Source organism: Zootoca vivipara, chromosome 16 (genome assembly GCF_965207765.1).
Source record: "Zootoca vivipara chromosome 16, rZooViv2.hap1.1, whole genome shotgun sequence".
NCBI lineage: Eukaryota > Metazoa > Chordata > Lepidosauria > Squamata > Lacertidae > Zootoca > Zootoca vivipara.
This window is the reverse complement of record NC_142599.1, coordinates 39421929-39436158: the sequence shown is the minus strand read 5'-3', so window position 1 is coordinate 39436158 and position 14230 is coordinate 39421929. Positions and strand designations below refer to the sequence as shown.

The following is a 14230-nucleotide window of genomic DNA, read 5'->3' as shown; positions in this document are numbered from 1 at the left end:
TCATTTTTTTTTCTGCTGAAGGTGTAATTTCCCCTCCCCAGAAAATGCACAGCCCTTTAAGCAGGGCTCATTTCAGTGCAAAACAGGGCAGCCAGCCAGGAACCAGCACTTTAAAGTCGTGTTGGAATTCCTGTTTTAGCGCCATTGTGACAATGACCGCACAGCGCCCGCTTTTGAGAGGGGGAGCCACACGGCAAGCAAAGATGGGACCTAGCAAGACGTTGAAGCTGGCCCATGTGTTTGCAGAAGTATAAAAGGCAGAGGTGCGCATCATGCCTTTGATGGTGCGACTCCAAGCATGGCACACCCAGTCGGTTCCCGCGTGAAACAAGTACATTAAGAGTGCTCCCTTCTCCTGGGAGACACCCATGATAAGGCACTTCGTGCAAGGCCTGGAGAGGTTAAATTGGGGCACCTGGGTACTGTTAAAGTGGGCGTAGGGAATCCTTTTGGCCCAGCAGACCAGCTCCAACATGGGGGCGGGGCAATGCTCCTGCCAATCCACCTGATGTCGGGCTTTGACAGGTGGGCAGTCCCACCCACCCACCAAAGCTCCTTGTGCAGTGCTTCCCAGGCGCCTGACTGAGTTTGGGGAGCGCAAAGCCCTTTGTGATATCTAAACCTGGCCTTTCTCAAGCACAGGTCTGGCAAAAGCGCTTTCTGCAGGAAGCAGCTGCGCAGTCCTGTTCCCCTTGCCTCATGGGGAATGTGCCTGTGCAGCCAATCCGGCATGGGTTGGACTCATCACCCATCGGCTGAAGTGTGGCAAATGAGCCTCCCCCCCTCCCCAATCTAGGCCGTGCCATCAAGTTCCACCTACAGGGAACATTGCTGCGCAGCCGACCTCGCCGCATCTGCATACCCCACACCTGATGTCACAGGTGGCTGTGGGTTTGGGGAGGAAACAGCCTCAGAGGCTAAACTGAGATCCACGCCAGGCCACATCTACATCTGGCCTGTGGGTCAGAGGTTCCCCACCCTCTGTGTTAAGGGGACAGGGTGGAAAAAGCAGCCCTTACTAAGGTTTGATAATGCAGCCAATATTCTGATGAGCGACACAGTTGCATCCTCTGACGCCCAGTCTTGTGCGAAGCAGAGGTTTCCCAAGGAGAAGTCCACAAAACCCCAGATTGTCATGGAGGCGTTCTTCCATGGAGCTTGGGGCTCAAGTTCCTCCTTCGTCATGCCCCAATTGAAGACATGGCTCAACAATTGGCCCAGGAAGAAACAGGCAGAGGGGTGTGCCTTTTGCAAACACGCAAACAATCGTACGCGAAGGATTACGTGTGGTGCCTCCAACAGAGCCAGTGATTGCAGCAGGGGAAATACTGTATCCTCAGCTGTTTGGTAGCATCGTAGCCAAGCGAGGGCTCCAAACGGCAATCAGAAAAGAGAGCTATTGCTGCTCTTCCGTCCCCCGACAGAGGAAACTCTCAGCATGGATCCGAGAAGAGTATCTTCAGAACTGGCCGTCCCAATAGGGTTGTGAGACCAGAGTCTGGCTTTGCTGTTGCTTTAGGAATCAGGAGCGAAAAACCCCACAGCCACGATGGGACATAGTTTATATACAAATAGGGAACAGGAATTCGTGGTTTCTCCAGATCTCGCTGGACTCCCGACTTCCGTCATCTGGGGCTGATGGGAAGTCCAGGAACACCTGGCTTCCCACCCCTCATTCAGAAGACCATGGAGATTTTTTTCTCTTTAAAATTTCCATGCTGAGGTTTCATGCACACATCAGCAGCCAAGAAGGTCGTCTGACACGGCCACCATCCAGCAGAGAACACAAGGAAATTCTGGCAGGGTCGGTCCTGGAGTCCAACAACATCATTCAGAGGTTCACCATCCTTGGAAGGTGGGGGGTTCCTTAGTCTTGGCCTCGTTCCCAACGCAGAACCCAAAACGCCTTGAAGAGGAAGCCAAGGAATAGTGCCCCGCTGATGGAAACTGAGAATGCGGTTCCCTCCAGATGTTATTGGCCTACAACTCCCATCAGCCCAGGCGGGATGGTCAAGGGTTCAGAGGTGACAAAGAGCTGTCTGAAGGACGCCAAGTTGGCTACCATCGCTTGATGGCCCCAGCCAGATCTTCTCTCCCTGCAAAATGCAAGAACCGACATTTTGGGAACGGTTCGGAACAGAGCTCCAGTTCTGCAAAATGGACTCCTCTGGTGGCAGCTTGTTACCTGGGATGGTGGTAACACAACCTGGTTCTAATTTATGCTGCTCCAGTCAGCAACAAGCTTAAAATGGAGGCAAGTCCTTTTGACCTCGTGCTGAGGTCTCTTTTTAGGCTGGGGAGTTTCCACTCAGCGTCTCACCATCCACGTGTCAATGGCTGCTTGCTCAATTTCTGCGTCAAGGCCGTCGCTCGTGTTGCCATCCTTGGGCCATCCCAGGCAAATTCCAAACGCCCCGGTCAGGAGAACGGCGCTTCAGAATCCCGTTGCCGAAAGATTCATCTTCACTTCCTGGGCGAGACGGTTTCAGGGGACGCATTTAGGAGAGAGTTGTCCGAGGACGTGAACGGAAAATTCCAGAAAGGGGAGGAGGGCAGATATCCAAAGGAGAAGCAGGGATCGGCTTCAAGGGTCTCGGTGGCGAGAAAAATCTATGAGCTGAGATAGCTGCCCAGCGGGTAAGTCACAAATCATGTCTTCCCATCCCAAGTGTCTGCTCTTGAAGACTCACCGGGAAGGACAAGGGCACAGCAATCAGTATCAGTAGTTAAGGCCACCTGAGGATCTGTTTTCTGCAGACCCATATACATGTACTGCAAAGGGGGGCGGGCTCCAGGTCCCCACCCCCCAAAACACATTCCACTATTTCCCCAGATCCCTCCATGAAACATTATTGCACATCCAAATTTGGAACACATGCAAAATTGACATACATACACGGGCCCCTATATATATATATATATATCTATATGTACACATACATATGCAGAAAATTAAAATTTTGGTTTAGAAAAAACAAACAAAAAACTGGAAGATTCTATTTCTTAATCATTCACCAGTTGCCCTGAGAACCAGATCGAGGGGGATTTAAAAAGAGAAAGAGGGATAGAGAGAAAGTTCTAACTGTCATCATTTCCGTTTTATGATCAGCCTCTTGCTGCCCCATAGCAAGCAAAAACAAAAAGAAGAAGAAACATTAAAATATATCCTTCACTTCAATAAAGTGGTCTGTTTCCATCTTCAGGCACACAACATTTCGGTGAGGAGAGGGGAATCTTCCGGTTGCTTCGCCAGAGACCGGCAAACACGAGGACGGCACTTCAGACGGGTTTCGAAGTGTTTTAAAAGTTCAGGCATTCCGACGGGATCCGCAAAAGGGTCGGCCGGAAGATGCTAACAGGAGCTGGTCTGGAGGTTCCCTTCCATCAGAAGTGAGGCGATGGAGGACGGGCCGTAGGCGCTGTCAAACTCCTCATCAGAGCTCAGGTGGTCATCCTTCAGGGACGACTCGGCTGTGGACCGGGCTGCCTTGCGCCTAGTTGAGAAGGGAGAGAAAGGTCAGGGGGGCAGATTTCCATTCTAATAATAATAATAATAATAATAATAATAATAATAATAATAATAATAATAATTTATTATTTCTACCCCACCCATCTGGCTGGGGATGGGCGGCTTCCAACAAAGTATTAAAATACAATAATCTATTAAACATCAAAAACTTCCCTAAACAGGGCTGCCTTCAGATATTTTCTAAATGTCAGATGTTTATTTCCTTGACATCTGATGGGAAGGCGTTCCACAGGGCGGGTGCCACTACTGAGAAGGCCCTCTGCCTGGTTCCCTGTAACTTGGCTTCTCGCAGCGAGGGAACCGCCAGAAGGCCCTTGGAACTGGACCTCAGTGTCCGGGCAGAATGACAACAAGGTGCATAGGGTATTTTTTTTTAAAAAAAAATGAGAACATCAGAAGAGCCATGCAGCTGGGTCAGGCCAAAGAGGGTCTATCTAGTCTAGCATTCTGTTCTCACAGCTTCCAACCGGATGCCCCAAAGAGAAGCCCCCGAGCAGGACCCATTTCTTTAGGACCCACAAAGGGTCCGCCCTCCTTACCAGAGGTCCTTCTCCAGGGACTTGACGCGGCCCTGGAGCTGCTCATTGGTCTCATGTTGTTCCTCCAGCTCCCGCAGGGCCTTCTTGCGTGCAGCTTCCAGCCGCTCGATCTCCTCTTCTGCCTCGTCCACTTGCCTCTTCAACGCCTTCACCCGCAGGCTTAGCTATGGGAGGGAGGAAGGAAGGCCTGCTCAGTTTGACTCGGGGGTAGCAGCAGGGAGATCTGGGATGCCCCGGCAACTGAAGGGCCCAGCAGAGCCCTCACAAATACATGCTGGCTTTTAAACCCCCCATAAGGGGTGGAATCATCTTACAGCAGGGTCTTTCCCCTTTAAACCTTCCAGTGCAGCAGAACCTGCCCTTTGGAACTCCCTGCCAATGGACACCAGGGAGGCAGCCTTCGCTGAACTCTTTTTAAAAAATCATCATCATTATTTTTGTTGAACTCTTTTCAGTGTCCCCTTGAAACATTTTTGTTTAAGTTTTGTAACTTAGTTTGTGATTATATTATCAGTAGTGAATATGTTGTAAAACCTAATAAAAATATTTTTTTTAAAAAGGCAAGCCTATCTAGACACGGAGAAGCTGCACATGTTTTATCTCTTTCTTAGCTAGAGTTGATTTCAGTAATATTTTTAACACCTCTTTCTAATAGCATTTCAAATCAACGATTTTAGCGTTTCGTTTTACGCTGTTGTAAATACAATCTAGCAGGTAAAAGATAGTTGCAGAAGATGCCAGGAGATGAAGCTGGGACTAAGCTCTATACTCAGCAAGCCTGGGCCCTCCCTGTAAAAGTAAAAGTAAAAGTAAGGGTCTAGACCTCAAGGTTCTGGTTTTAAGCAGAGGAAGCTGCCTCAAACAGAGCCAGGCTCTCAGGTCCACCTGGCTCCATACTGTCAACAAAGGCTGGTTGTGGTGGTCCAAGAGAGAGGGACATCTTTTTACAGCCCTGCCTGGAGATGTCATTGGGGGCCTTCTGAGCCCTCCTGCCCACCCCCAGCTCACCTGGTCCTTCTGGTCGTTAACATGCTGCCTCTCATCATCAATCTGGATGGTCAGCTCCTTGACCTTCCGCTCCAGCTTGCGGTTCGAGGACACCAAGACGCTCTTCTCCCTGAGGCGACAGGGAAGAAAAAGGGGAGAGCTGACTTCTGCAGAGTTAGATCACTGAGCTTGGCATTGCCTGCACTGACTGGCAGTGGCTGTCCAGGGCTTCCGGCAGGGGACATTTCCAGCAAAAGAGGGAGGTTCTGAGGATCGAACCGGGGGTCTTCCGCGAGCAAGGCAGGTGCTGTGTCGCTTGTCCGAGACACAGGTGGGAGGAACCTTTGGTCCTCGGGGTGTCGCTGAACTACAACTCCCATCAGCCTGCTTTTAACAAATACTTGCCAGGCCAGTTTTGCAGAGGGGTAGCCAAGATGTTTTAGCTATTCGTAAGATTTGAAGGATTTGCAAGTGGAAAGAACTTTTGGGAAAGGATTTCCAAGATGAGCCAAGATAGCTTGGGGTTTGCTCTGTGTACTTAAAGGAAGTGTACAGGTGATACTCGGAAAATTAGAATATCGTCGAAAAGTGTGTTTATTTCAGTAATGCAACTTAAAAGGTGAAACCAATATATGAGATAGATGCATGACATGCAAAGCAAGATATGTCAAGCCTTTATTTGTTGAAATTGTAATTATTTGTCGTTAGGCAGGTCAATTATAAATGTAATTAATGAAATGTAATAGCGATGTAATAGCGATGAGAGCTGGACCATAAAGAAGGCTGATCGCCGAAGAATTGATGCTTTTGAATTGTGGTGCTGGAGGAGACTCTTGAGAGTCCCATGGACTGCAAGAAGATCAAACCTATCCATTCTTAAGGAAATCAGCCCTGAGTGCTCCCTGGAAGGACAGATCGTGAAGCTGAGGCTCCAATACTTTGGCCACCTCATGAGAAGAGAAGAATCCTTGGGAAAGACCCTGATGTTGGGAAAGATTGAGGGCACTAGGAGAAGGGGACGTCAGAGGACAAGATGGTTGGACAGTGTTCTCGAGGCTACGAACATGAGTTTGACCAAACTGCGGGAGGCAGTGCAAGACAGGAGTGCCTGGCGTGCTGTGGTCCATGGGGTCACGAAGAGTCGGACACGACTAAATGACTAAACAACAACAAACAACAATAGCGATGTTTATTTTTGTATTATTGTAACTATTTGTTTTATTACTGTGGAATTTCCAAAAGAAAGCATTTGTAAAAATTAAAAGAAAAATTAAAAATAATAAGTTGCATTACTGAAATAAATGCACTTTTCGATGATATTCTAATTCCATACGTTTTGTGAGAGGGTGGTACAAAAATACTTTCCTAAATAAATGTCAAAGACCCCACCGTATAGGTTTACCACGCTCCGATCCCACCATTTTCTCCAAGGAGCTCGAGGCGGCATTTGAGGGATAGTGACTGGTCCAAGGCCACACCCAGAGAGCTTCATCGCTGAGCAGGGTATTTGAACCCCGGTTTCCCCCATGACACTCTGACCGCTATCCCACACTGCCTCTCCGCGACTTACCTCTCTTCAGCCTGGAGTTTGTCCTGAAGCTCTTGAATGCGCGACTCCAGCTGGGAGACGTTGGCGCTGGGCTTCTGGAGGACTTCGCTGCTCGCGAGGCGGCTTTTCAAGTCTTTGTTCTGGAAAGAGAGATTTGGAAGCGGGGAGATTTAGAGAAGATATGGACCAGCGGCCCGGGGCAAGTTCCTGCGTGGCCTGGAAGGGACTTCTGTGGCTCGGATTGCCACCTTTGCCCTGACAAAATACTCTACAATATCCTTTCTGAGATGAGGGGACCAGCCTTTCAGAAGGTCTGGAAAGCAGGATGCTCTGATCTGCATTGGAGCAACAGTTTCATTAAAAGCCTCTTGCAGGTGGCTTCTGGCTGAGTCAGCAACTTCGGGTTATGAGGAACAAGATGGAGAGCAAACACACACACACACACACACACACACACACACACACACACACACACCAGCTGCACAGGGTTATGTAATGTCCTGGGCCGGGCTGAACAAAATTCCCCTCCCCGCTTCAGAAAGCAGGAATTTTAATTAGCAGAGTTACATAAGAGTAATAATTGTTTTCCCCTCACTTTGCAGTGCAGCCAAGCTGGGTGATGGCGGGGGCCCCTGTTTTGCTTCTTTTCTTTATTAAAGAAAAAGAGAGAGAGAGGGCGCAAAGCCTCAGGAGGAATGCAAAAAAAGCTCCCGCTCTCTCACATCTGTGTTCAAACATGTTCGGGGCATAGCTCCCAAACAGTAGCACAGACAGGGAAGGGCAGCCCAGAGAGACCTCTACCAGATCCCTTAGAAGTCTGGTTTTTGTTTAAACGAAACAAAAGGGGAAGAAAAAAGAGACTAGTCCTCATGGCGGCCGAGAAAAACGCAGAGGCCGATCAAAAAGAGGCTTTATTCCAGGCCGCAAAGCAACCTGAGTTTTGGGTAAAACTCCAAGGCTGGTGGCAAATAGATAGCAGGTAGGCAGGCTGGACTATTAGGAAAATGGTAATATTAATAATAATCCTAAAGTAACTGCAGTAAAATGAGGACCCACTACAAAAAATTGACACCGTAGCACGCAAGCTTCCCTGTTCCCCAGAAAGCCTCTCCGGGCGATCCCTCCCTTTTCGTTTATAATGAACATCCAGAAATGAAGAAGTGCTCTGCTGCGCTCAGAAGCTTGCTCACTGCTCTGCAATGTTTCAAAACAAACCGGTCCTGTTGCTGCTTAAGACTAGGAGTAATGTAATGCGTTAATTACCGTAGTAAGCATTTGGTCATTTGGCCCAATTATGGGCCAAACGAGGCACGAGCCTGTTCACGTGCTTGTCTAATGTGGTTTTAATTGATGTCACTTAAGTTCATCACTGTATTTCCACCATCCACAGTTCTTGCAGTGCGAGAGGGGCTGGTTTAATAAATGCAATTTAAAAATCCAGTAACATTCCTGGGAAGGAAAGGGATCGGAGGCACCCAACTGCACCCCTTGCAATTTTTTCATACACTGGCTCAAATGCACCAGCTTAAAAACAAAACTCTTTGCATGGAGGCTGCGATTCCTGGATTGGACTAGATGGCTCTCGAGGTTCCTTCAAGCTGCACAATTCTATGATTCTGCAGGCAATATTAGTCATACACAAGAGTAGACCCATTTGAAACTAATGGGTCCAGTGACTCATGTCTATTAATGTCAATGGGCCTCCTCCTGACTAACGCTATAAAATCCTACGGCTGCAGGCCTCTTCCCATACAACCCAGAGCCGAGTGGAAGTTTATGCCACAAAGCTTCTGCTCTGTTGCTTTAAAAACAAACAAACAAACAAGAGTCATCCCACAACTGCTGGTTTTCAGCACTGTAAGAAAGCTTCCATTCCCCTCACCTGCAAAAAGGAATGTTGGGAACTATAGTTTTAAGGGTGCTGGGAACTGTAGCTTTGCAAGTTCCCAGGATTCTCTGGGTGGAAATAATGTGCTCTAAATGTATGGCACGTAGGCCAGTCTAAAATCTGTGGCTCTCCAGGGCTCCACCTCCCAGCAGCCACTGGGGCCAATGGCAAAGGGGTTGCTGGGAGTTGTAGTCCGGCAGCGCCCAGAGGACTGCAGATGTTCTAGCCCCATCCCTATTGTGAAAGAAGCAGGCTTCACCCACACAGAGAGGCAAGACGTAGCTCAGCTTCTCGTGAACCTGGGGGCCTGGGAGAGGGTGATAATACAAGAGGAAATCTGTGTGCAAAGGACAATTGCAGGGGGTTCGACTGGATGACCTTGTGGGGTCCCTTCCAGCTCTGCAATTCTATGGTAATGAAGGTCTCTACGGGGAACGCTCCAAGCCGCATGTGGCTGGCATCCAAGCAGAATGTCGCCGGGGTTGTTTTCGCCCTTGTTAATTGCACGGCAACAACAGCTCGTTTATTGAAATGAATCAGGGGGGGTGTGTGGATTTTGAAATGGTGCAAATTACATAACCTGTCCCATCCTACACCCCCCCCCCACCGCTACAAGCCCAGACAGGAAGGGCCTCTTGCAGACGCAAAAGGCAGATCTGGTGGAGAAAGAGGCCGCTGGGGAAGTTTCCCAGTCCAAACACGCTTCCAAACAACCACTACTTCAAACACAGCCGAAACCCCCTTCCACTGTCCGAATGCCAGTTGGGGGGCAATCTTAAACCACTCTGGGAATTTCAGCTCTGTGAGGGGGAATAGGGAGAGAGGGGTCTCTGAGGAGCTCTCAGAACCCCAGCAAACCACAGCTGCCAATTTTATTTTATTTTTGAATTCTAATCTTTATTTTAAGTATTAAATCCCTCTACCACAAAAGAACAAAAGAAAAGAAAAAGAAGTCACCTCACATACAAAGATTTTTTTTACACAGAAAATAAAATTCCTTCATAAATTGTGACTTCCCTCATCCTCAATAGGGCTCCATCATTACCTTGTTGACTGCATATTTGCATATTTTAAAACTTATCGTTAATTGTTTATATTCATGGTAGACTATATCGCTGCAGAGGTTATTCAAAACATGTCAAAGATTTTATCTGAGAACAAGGTTCTTTTCAATATAATTTGAACAAATCCCGTTCTTTGTTAAACTCTTGGTTTGTTTGATTCCTAATTTCCCCTGTCATCTTTGTCAATTCTACATATTCAAATAACTTTGCCTGCCATTCCAATTTAGTTGGTATTTTATCTCTCTTCCACCATCTGGCGCTGCCAAAATTATTTGAAGGGGGAGGCAAAGCTCTCTCTATTTCTGGTGTGAACTTGGACTCAGAAGGATTAGAAAGAGAAACAACAATAGCCGGAATATCGTCTTAGGGTGAGACATGGGCTGGATAAAAAGACTTGAAGATCAAAATCAATAAATAAACTAGCCCCAAGTCACCACCATTATAAGCTTCTGGGGGTCTTAGTGGACCACAAGCTTAACATGAGTCACCTTGTCATGCAGCAGCAAAAAAAGCTAACACTATTCTAGGTTGCATGAACAGAAGTCTAGTGTCCAGATCAAGGGATGTAATAGTACCACTCTATTCTGCCTAGGACAGACCCCACCTGGAATACTGTGTCCAGTTCTGGGCACCACAACTTAAGAAAGATGTTGACAAGCTGGAAGGTGTGCAGAGGAGGGCAACTGAGATGATCAAGGGTCTGGAAACCAAGCCTTATGAGGAACGGTTGAAGGAGCTGGGTATGTTTAAGCCTGGAAAAGAGGAGACTGAGAGGAGATAGGAGAGCCATCTTCAAATACTGTATCTAAAGGGCTACTGCATGGAAGATGGAGCAAGCTTGCGGCAAGAATTTTATTAGCACAGAACTGGAAACAAGAGGAATTGCCGAGGAGCATGCAGGAAGAATCCGAGAACAGCAGGACCAGAAGTTCATCAAAGACTGGATTAAATTTGTAAATTATTTGAAAGACAGTTGTAGTCAATTAAATACGCTGATAGGATTGCAAGAAGCTTTGTAAGTATAGATATAAAAATCATTGTAGAAATGAAATTTTAATGATCTATTTTGGATGCTATGGTAAAAAAAAGCAATGGTTAAGTAGTGAAAATGCAGAAATTTGAATTGAAAAATAGAAAATCATAAGGAAGGTTTGAAGGAAGTCATGGCCCTAAAAAGCCAAAAAGTATTATATATGAGGAGAGATTGTATTGAAATGTATTGAAAAGAATTACTGTAAAATAAATAAAAATGTATTGGCAAGATTGAGCAAGGTTGTTTTCTCCTGCTCTGGAGAGTAGGACCCGAACTAATTGCATAAAGTTACAAGAACGGAGATTCCATCTAAACATCAGGAAGAGCTTCCTGGCAGTAAGAGCTGTTTGGCAGTGGAACGGACTCCTTCAGGAAGTTGCAGACTCTCCATGCTTTCAGTGGTGGGGGAGCAGAATCAGCCAGTTATCTGTGTAACTTTAAAATCATATGCGGTGGCAGCAGCAGGAGGAAAGCGGGAGGAGGATCCCAACAGCTTCCAATTGCTGAGTCGGCAAAGAGAAGATCCAGACTTGACCGAACACGCCAGCCGCAGCCTTACCTGTCTTTCCAGCGAGATCTTATCGCACTCCAGGTCCTGCCGCACAGAGCGCTCTTGAAGGAGCTCGGCCCGAAGCTGGTCAATCTGGAGGGAGACAGAGAAAGGAGACGGGGTGTCAGCCCTGGCTGCGCCAGACTATCCCAACCCAGTGCATGGATGCAGTCTGCAACCAGCTGTGCCCACCTCAGTCCAGCCACCAGAGGAACTGGATGCCATGAGGAGAGGGGCAGAGAGGGAAATATCCCTCTCCTCTGGGATACCATGGGCAGGTCGCAAGGATATCAAGGCCTCCCCAGTCCAGCATAATGTAGATAGACTGCCTCCAGCCCTGGAGGTTCCACAATGAAGTCAGAAGAGCCCTGCTACTGGATCAAGCCAAGGTGGGGGTTTCCCATCTAGCCCAGGACCCTGTTCTCCCAAATGCCCCAACGGGAAACTCCCCGCAAGCAGAGCTCAAGTGCAGCAGGACTCTCCCTGCTAGCGATTCCCAGCACCTGGTGTTATTCAGAGGCAAGCTGCCCAAGGTCAGTGGAGGGAAACTATAGCCGTCACGGCTAGTAGCCACGGATATCCTCCATTAATTTACCTTATCCTCTATTAAAGCCCTTTAAGTTGGTGGCCATCAGTGCCTCTTGTGGCAGGTAGTTCCACAGTTAATCTACGCCTTGTGTGAATATTTTGTTGGGAGCCACCCAGAGTGTCCGGGGCAACCCAGTTAGATGGGTGGCATATTTTTATTTTATTATTATTAATTATTATTATTATTATTATTATTATTATTATTATTATTAATGATGAAGTCATTCCTTCTATATGTCTGGAAACTTCCAACTTTCAGCTTCATTGGCTGGGCCTGATAAAAGTTCTACCCTGACCCATAATTTAGTTTATCTTGATTCGTTTTTATGGTTCTCCTGGTTTTAGTTGTGGTTTTAATGGCACCAACATTTACTTAATTAAGTGGATTTTAGTTTCATTCCATCAACCATTTTATTTGCACACTGCTTAGAGAGCTCTCTCTGAATGAACAGCTTTTAAATGTTCATATTAAATAAAAAGAATTGCTTTTTAAAAGATTTTTAAATTAAGATTTTCCTATAGTGCAGTCAAATTACAATTGCAGAAAATACAAGTCTAATTTATAAAAAATGTTTTTAAGTGAGGTTCTTTTTTCTGGATTCTTTGTATGCTCCCATTTACTTTCCCTTCCCCATTTTTAAAAATGTTATCAGCCTACCTTATAGGGCTGTTGTAACAATTAGGGGAATGACGTGCATGTGAAACAGCATTACTGTATTTTTAAAAACGGCAGGAGGCCTCCTTCCTAGGAAGATGACACCATTGTGCTGCAAGAGGAGCTAAAAATAGGCGCTGGCATGGTTTTTTTGTGGTTGAGCGAAGGTCAGTCCTTAAAATACAGGCACATAGAACCCTGTGGCACCCTTTGCCAACCACACCTGAAAATTCTACAAAAAGAAGGATTTGTGGTTCTCGTTTGGCCCAGCTGACCAGGCTGCTTTGTGATTGAAGGCGCTTCCTGGGTGCAGATCAGAAGCAAGCCAACAGCATGTAAAACCTATATTGCAGTGATAGGAGAACCAGCTATTAATCTACCCAATCCAGCTAAATTCTCCTTGAAATTAATGAACCTGAGTCAGCCACGCCCATTATCCCCAATGGCTCTGCTATGAGTAGGGTTAGCATGGATACAATCCAACTATTTTATTTTCAAAGTTGTTGAATACTTATTTATTTATTGCATTGATGCGCCAAGGAACAGGGGGTTTCCTAACAACGTTCAGCGCTTGTAGCAAACTACAGTTCCCAGGGTTCTTGGGGTGGGGAGCTGTGGCTATTTAAGGTGGTATAATAAAAGCTATTTAAATGGATGTGTGATTGCGGCCACCCTAAGGGCAGCTTGACAATGGACAGGAGCGGGCCTCCCACAGAATTCTGGGAGTTGTAGTCTGTGCTGCCTAGAGTTGCCGAGAGACCCTGAATTCCTTTCACAGGGTTGCAATTCTCAGAGCCCTCTTTGCAGGGAACTCTGGGAACTGTCGTTCCATGAGGGTATATTCTAACAACTCTCAGCACCCTCAACAAACTACACTTCCCAGAATTCCTTGGGGTTTAAAGTGGCACAATGCTGCTTAAGACGCAGCCTGCGTTTTGCAAGCAGCCAAGATGCCAACAGAGCGTCATCTCCCCTACCTGGTCTCTCGTGCGGTTGATCCTCTCCGTCAAGAGCTCCACCGTGTTCCTTTCCTCATCCAGCTCCACTTCGAGACGTTTCGATTTGTCCTGAAAAGCCATTTTACGCGTTTAATCAAATGTTATCTCCTATCCCGCTCATGAGTGCAGGTATCATTCAGGCAATAACAAGAACATAAAGGCTGCCTTCAAAAATGTCACAGAAGCTCTGGAACTGTGTGGAAAAGGGGCACAACAAATTGTTATTTGCGGGGGGGGGGGACGCAACCCTGAGCAGAAGAAAATAGAGTATGTGTTTAACAATGTTTCATTTATATACCAACTTTTCCTCCAAGGAGCTCAAGGGGGCCTGCATTTTCTCCCCCTCCCCATTTCATCCTCACAACCACCATGAGAGGAAGGGCTTAGGGACAGTGAGTGGCCCAATGAGCTTCCTGGTCTCCCAGGTCATAGTCTTACAACCCTAACCACCTCTAGCCAGTGGGGTGCAGTGGCAAGAGTGTGGTACTACAAACTGGGAGAGCAGGGTTCAAATCCTCACTTGGCCAAAAAGCTCTCACTGGGTGATCTTGGGCCAACCGACAGTCTCTCCGCCTGGCCTACCTCGCAGGCCTGCTGGGAAAGATAACATCAGCAGAGGGAAGAATTCTACAAGCCACCTTGAGCTCCCTGGAGGAAAACGCAGGCCAAAAACACAAATAAAATTCTGGCGAGGAAAAAACCCAAACCATCAGACCGCTTGGTTTAATTTCTGCATGTTTAAACTTGGGAAATACGTTTGCAAAGGTGTTGCAGCAGGAGGAGCTGGAAAACACATCTGTGCAGTGTTGCTATTTTTAAGCACATGCAAAAATTATCAGGTTTTACCAAA

At 47.0% G+C, this 14230-nt stretch overlaps 1 protein-coding gene across 2 annotated transcripts in view; it reads right to left on the bottom strand.

The window, feature by feature from the left end:
* Nucleotides 1–2297: 2297 nt before the first annotated feature.
* CGN (cingulin) overlaps nucleotides 2298–14230 on the bottom strand; it is a 50616-nt gene continuing 38683 nt past the window's right edge. For both annotated transcript variants that reach the window (XM_035097881.3, XM_035097882.3), the window contains exons 16-21: nucleotides 13360–13449; nucleotides 11149–11232; nucleotides 6626–6744; nucleotides 5077–5185; nucleotides 4069–4232; nucleotides 2298–3494 (exon numbers count right to left, since the gene is read on the bottom strand). In XM_035097881.3, coding sequence (XP_034953772.3) covers nucleotides 3353–3494; nucleotides 4069–4232; nucleotides 5077–5185; nucleotides 6626–6744; nucleotides 11149–11232; nucleotides 13360–13449 — 708 coding nt within the window. In that variant the 3' untranslated portion in view covers nucleotides 2298–3352. The remainder of the gene's footprint in view (nucleotides 3495–4068; nucleotides 4233–5076; nucleotides 5186–6625; nucleotides 6745–11148; nucleotides 11233–13359; nucleotides 13450–14230) is intronic.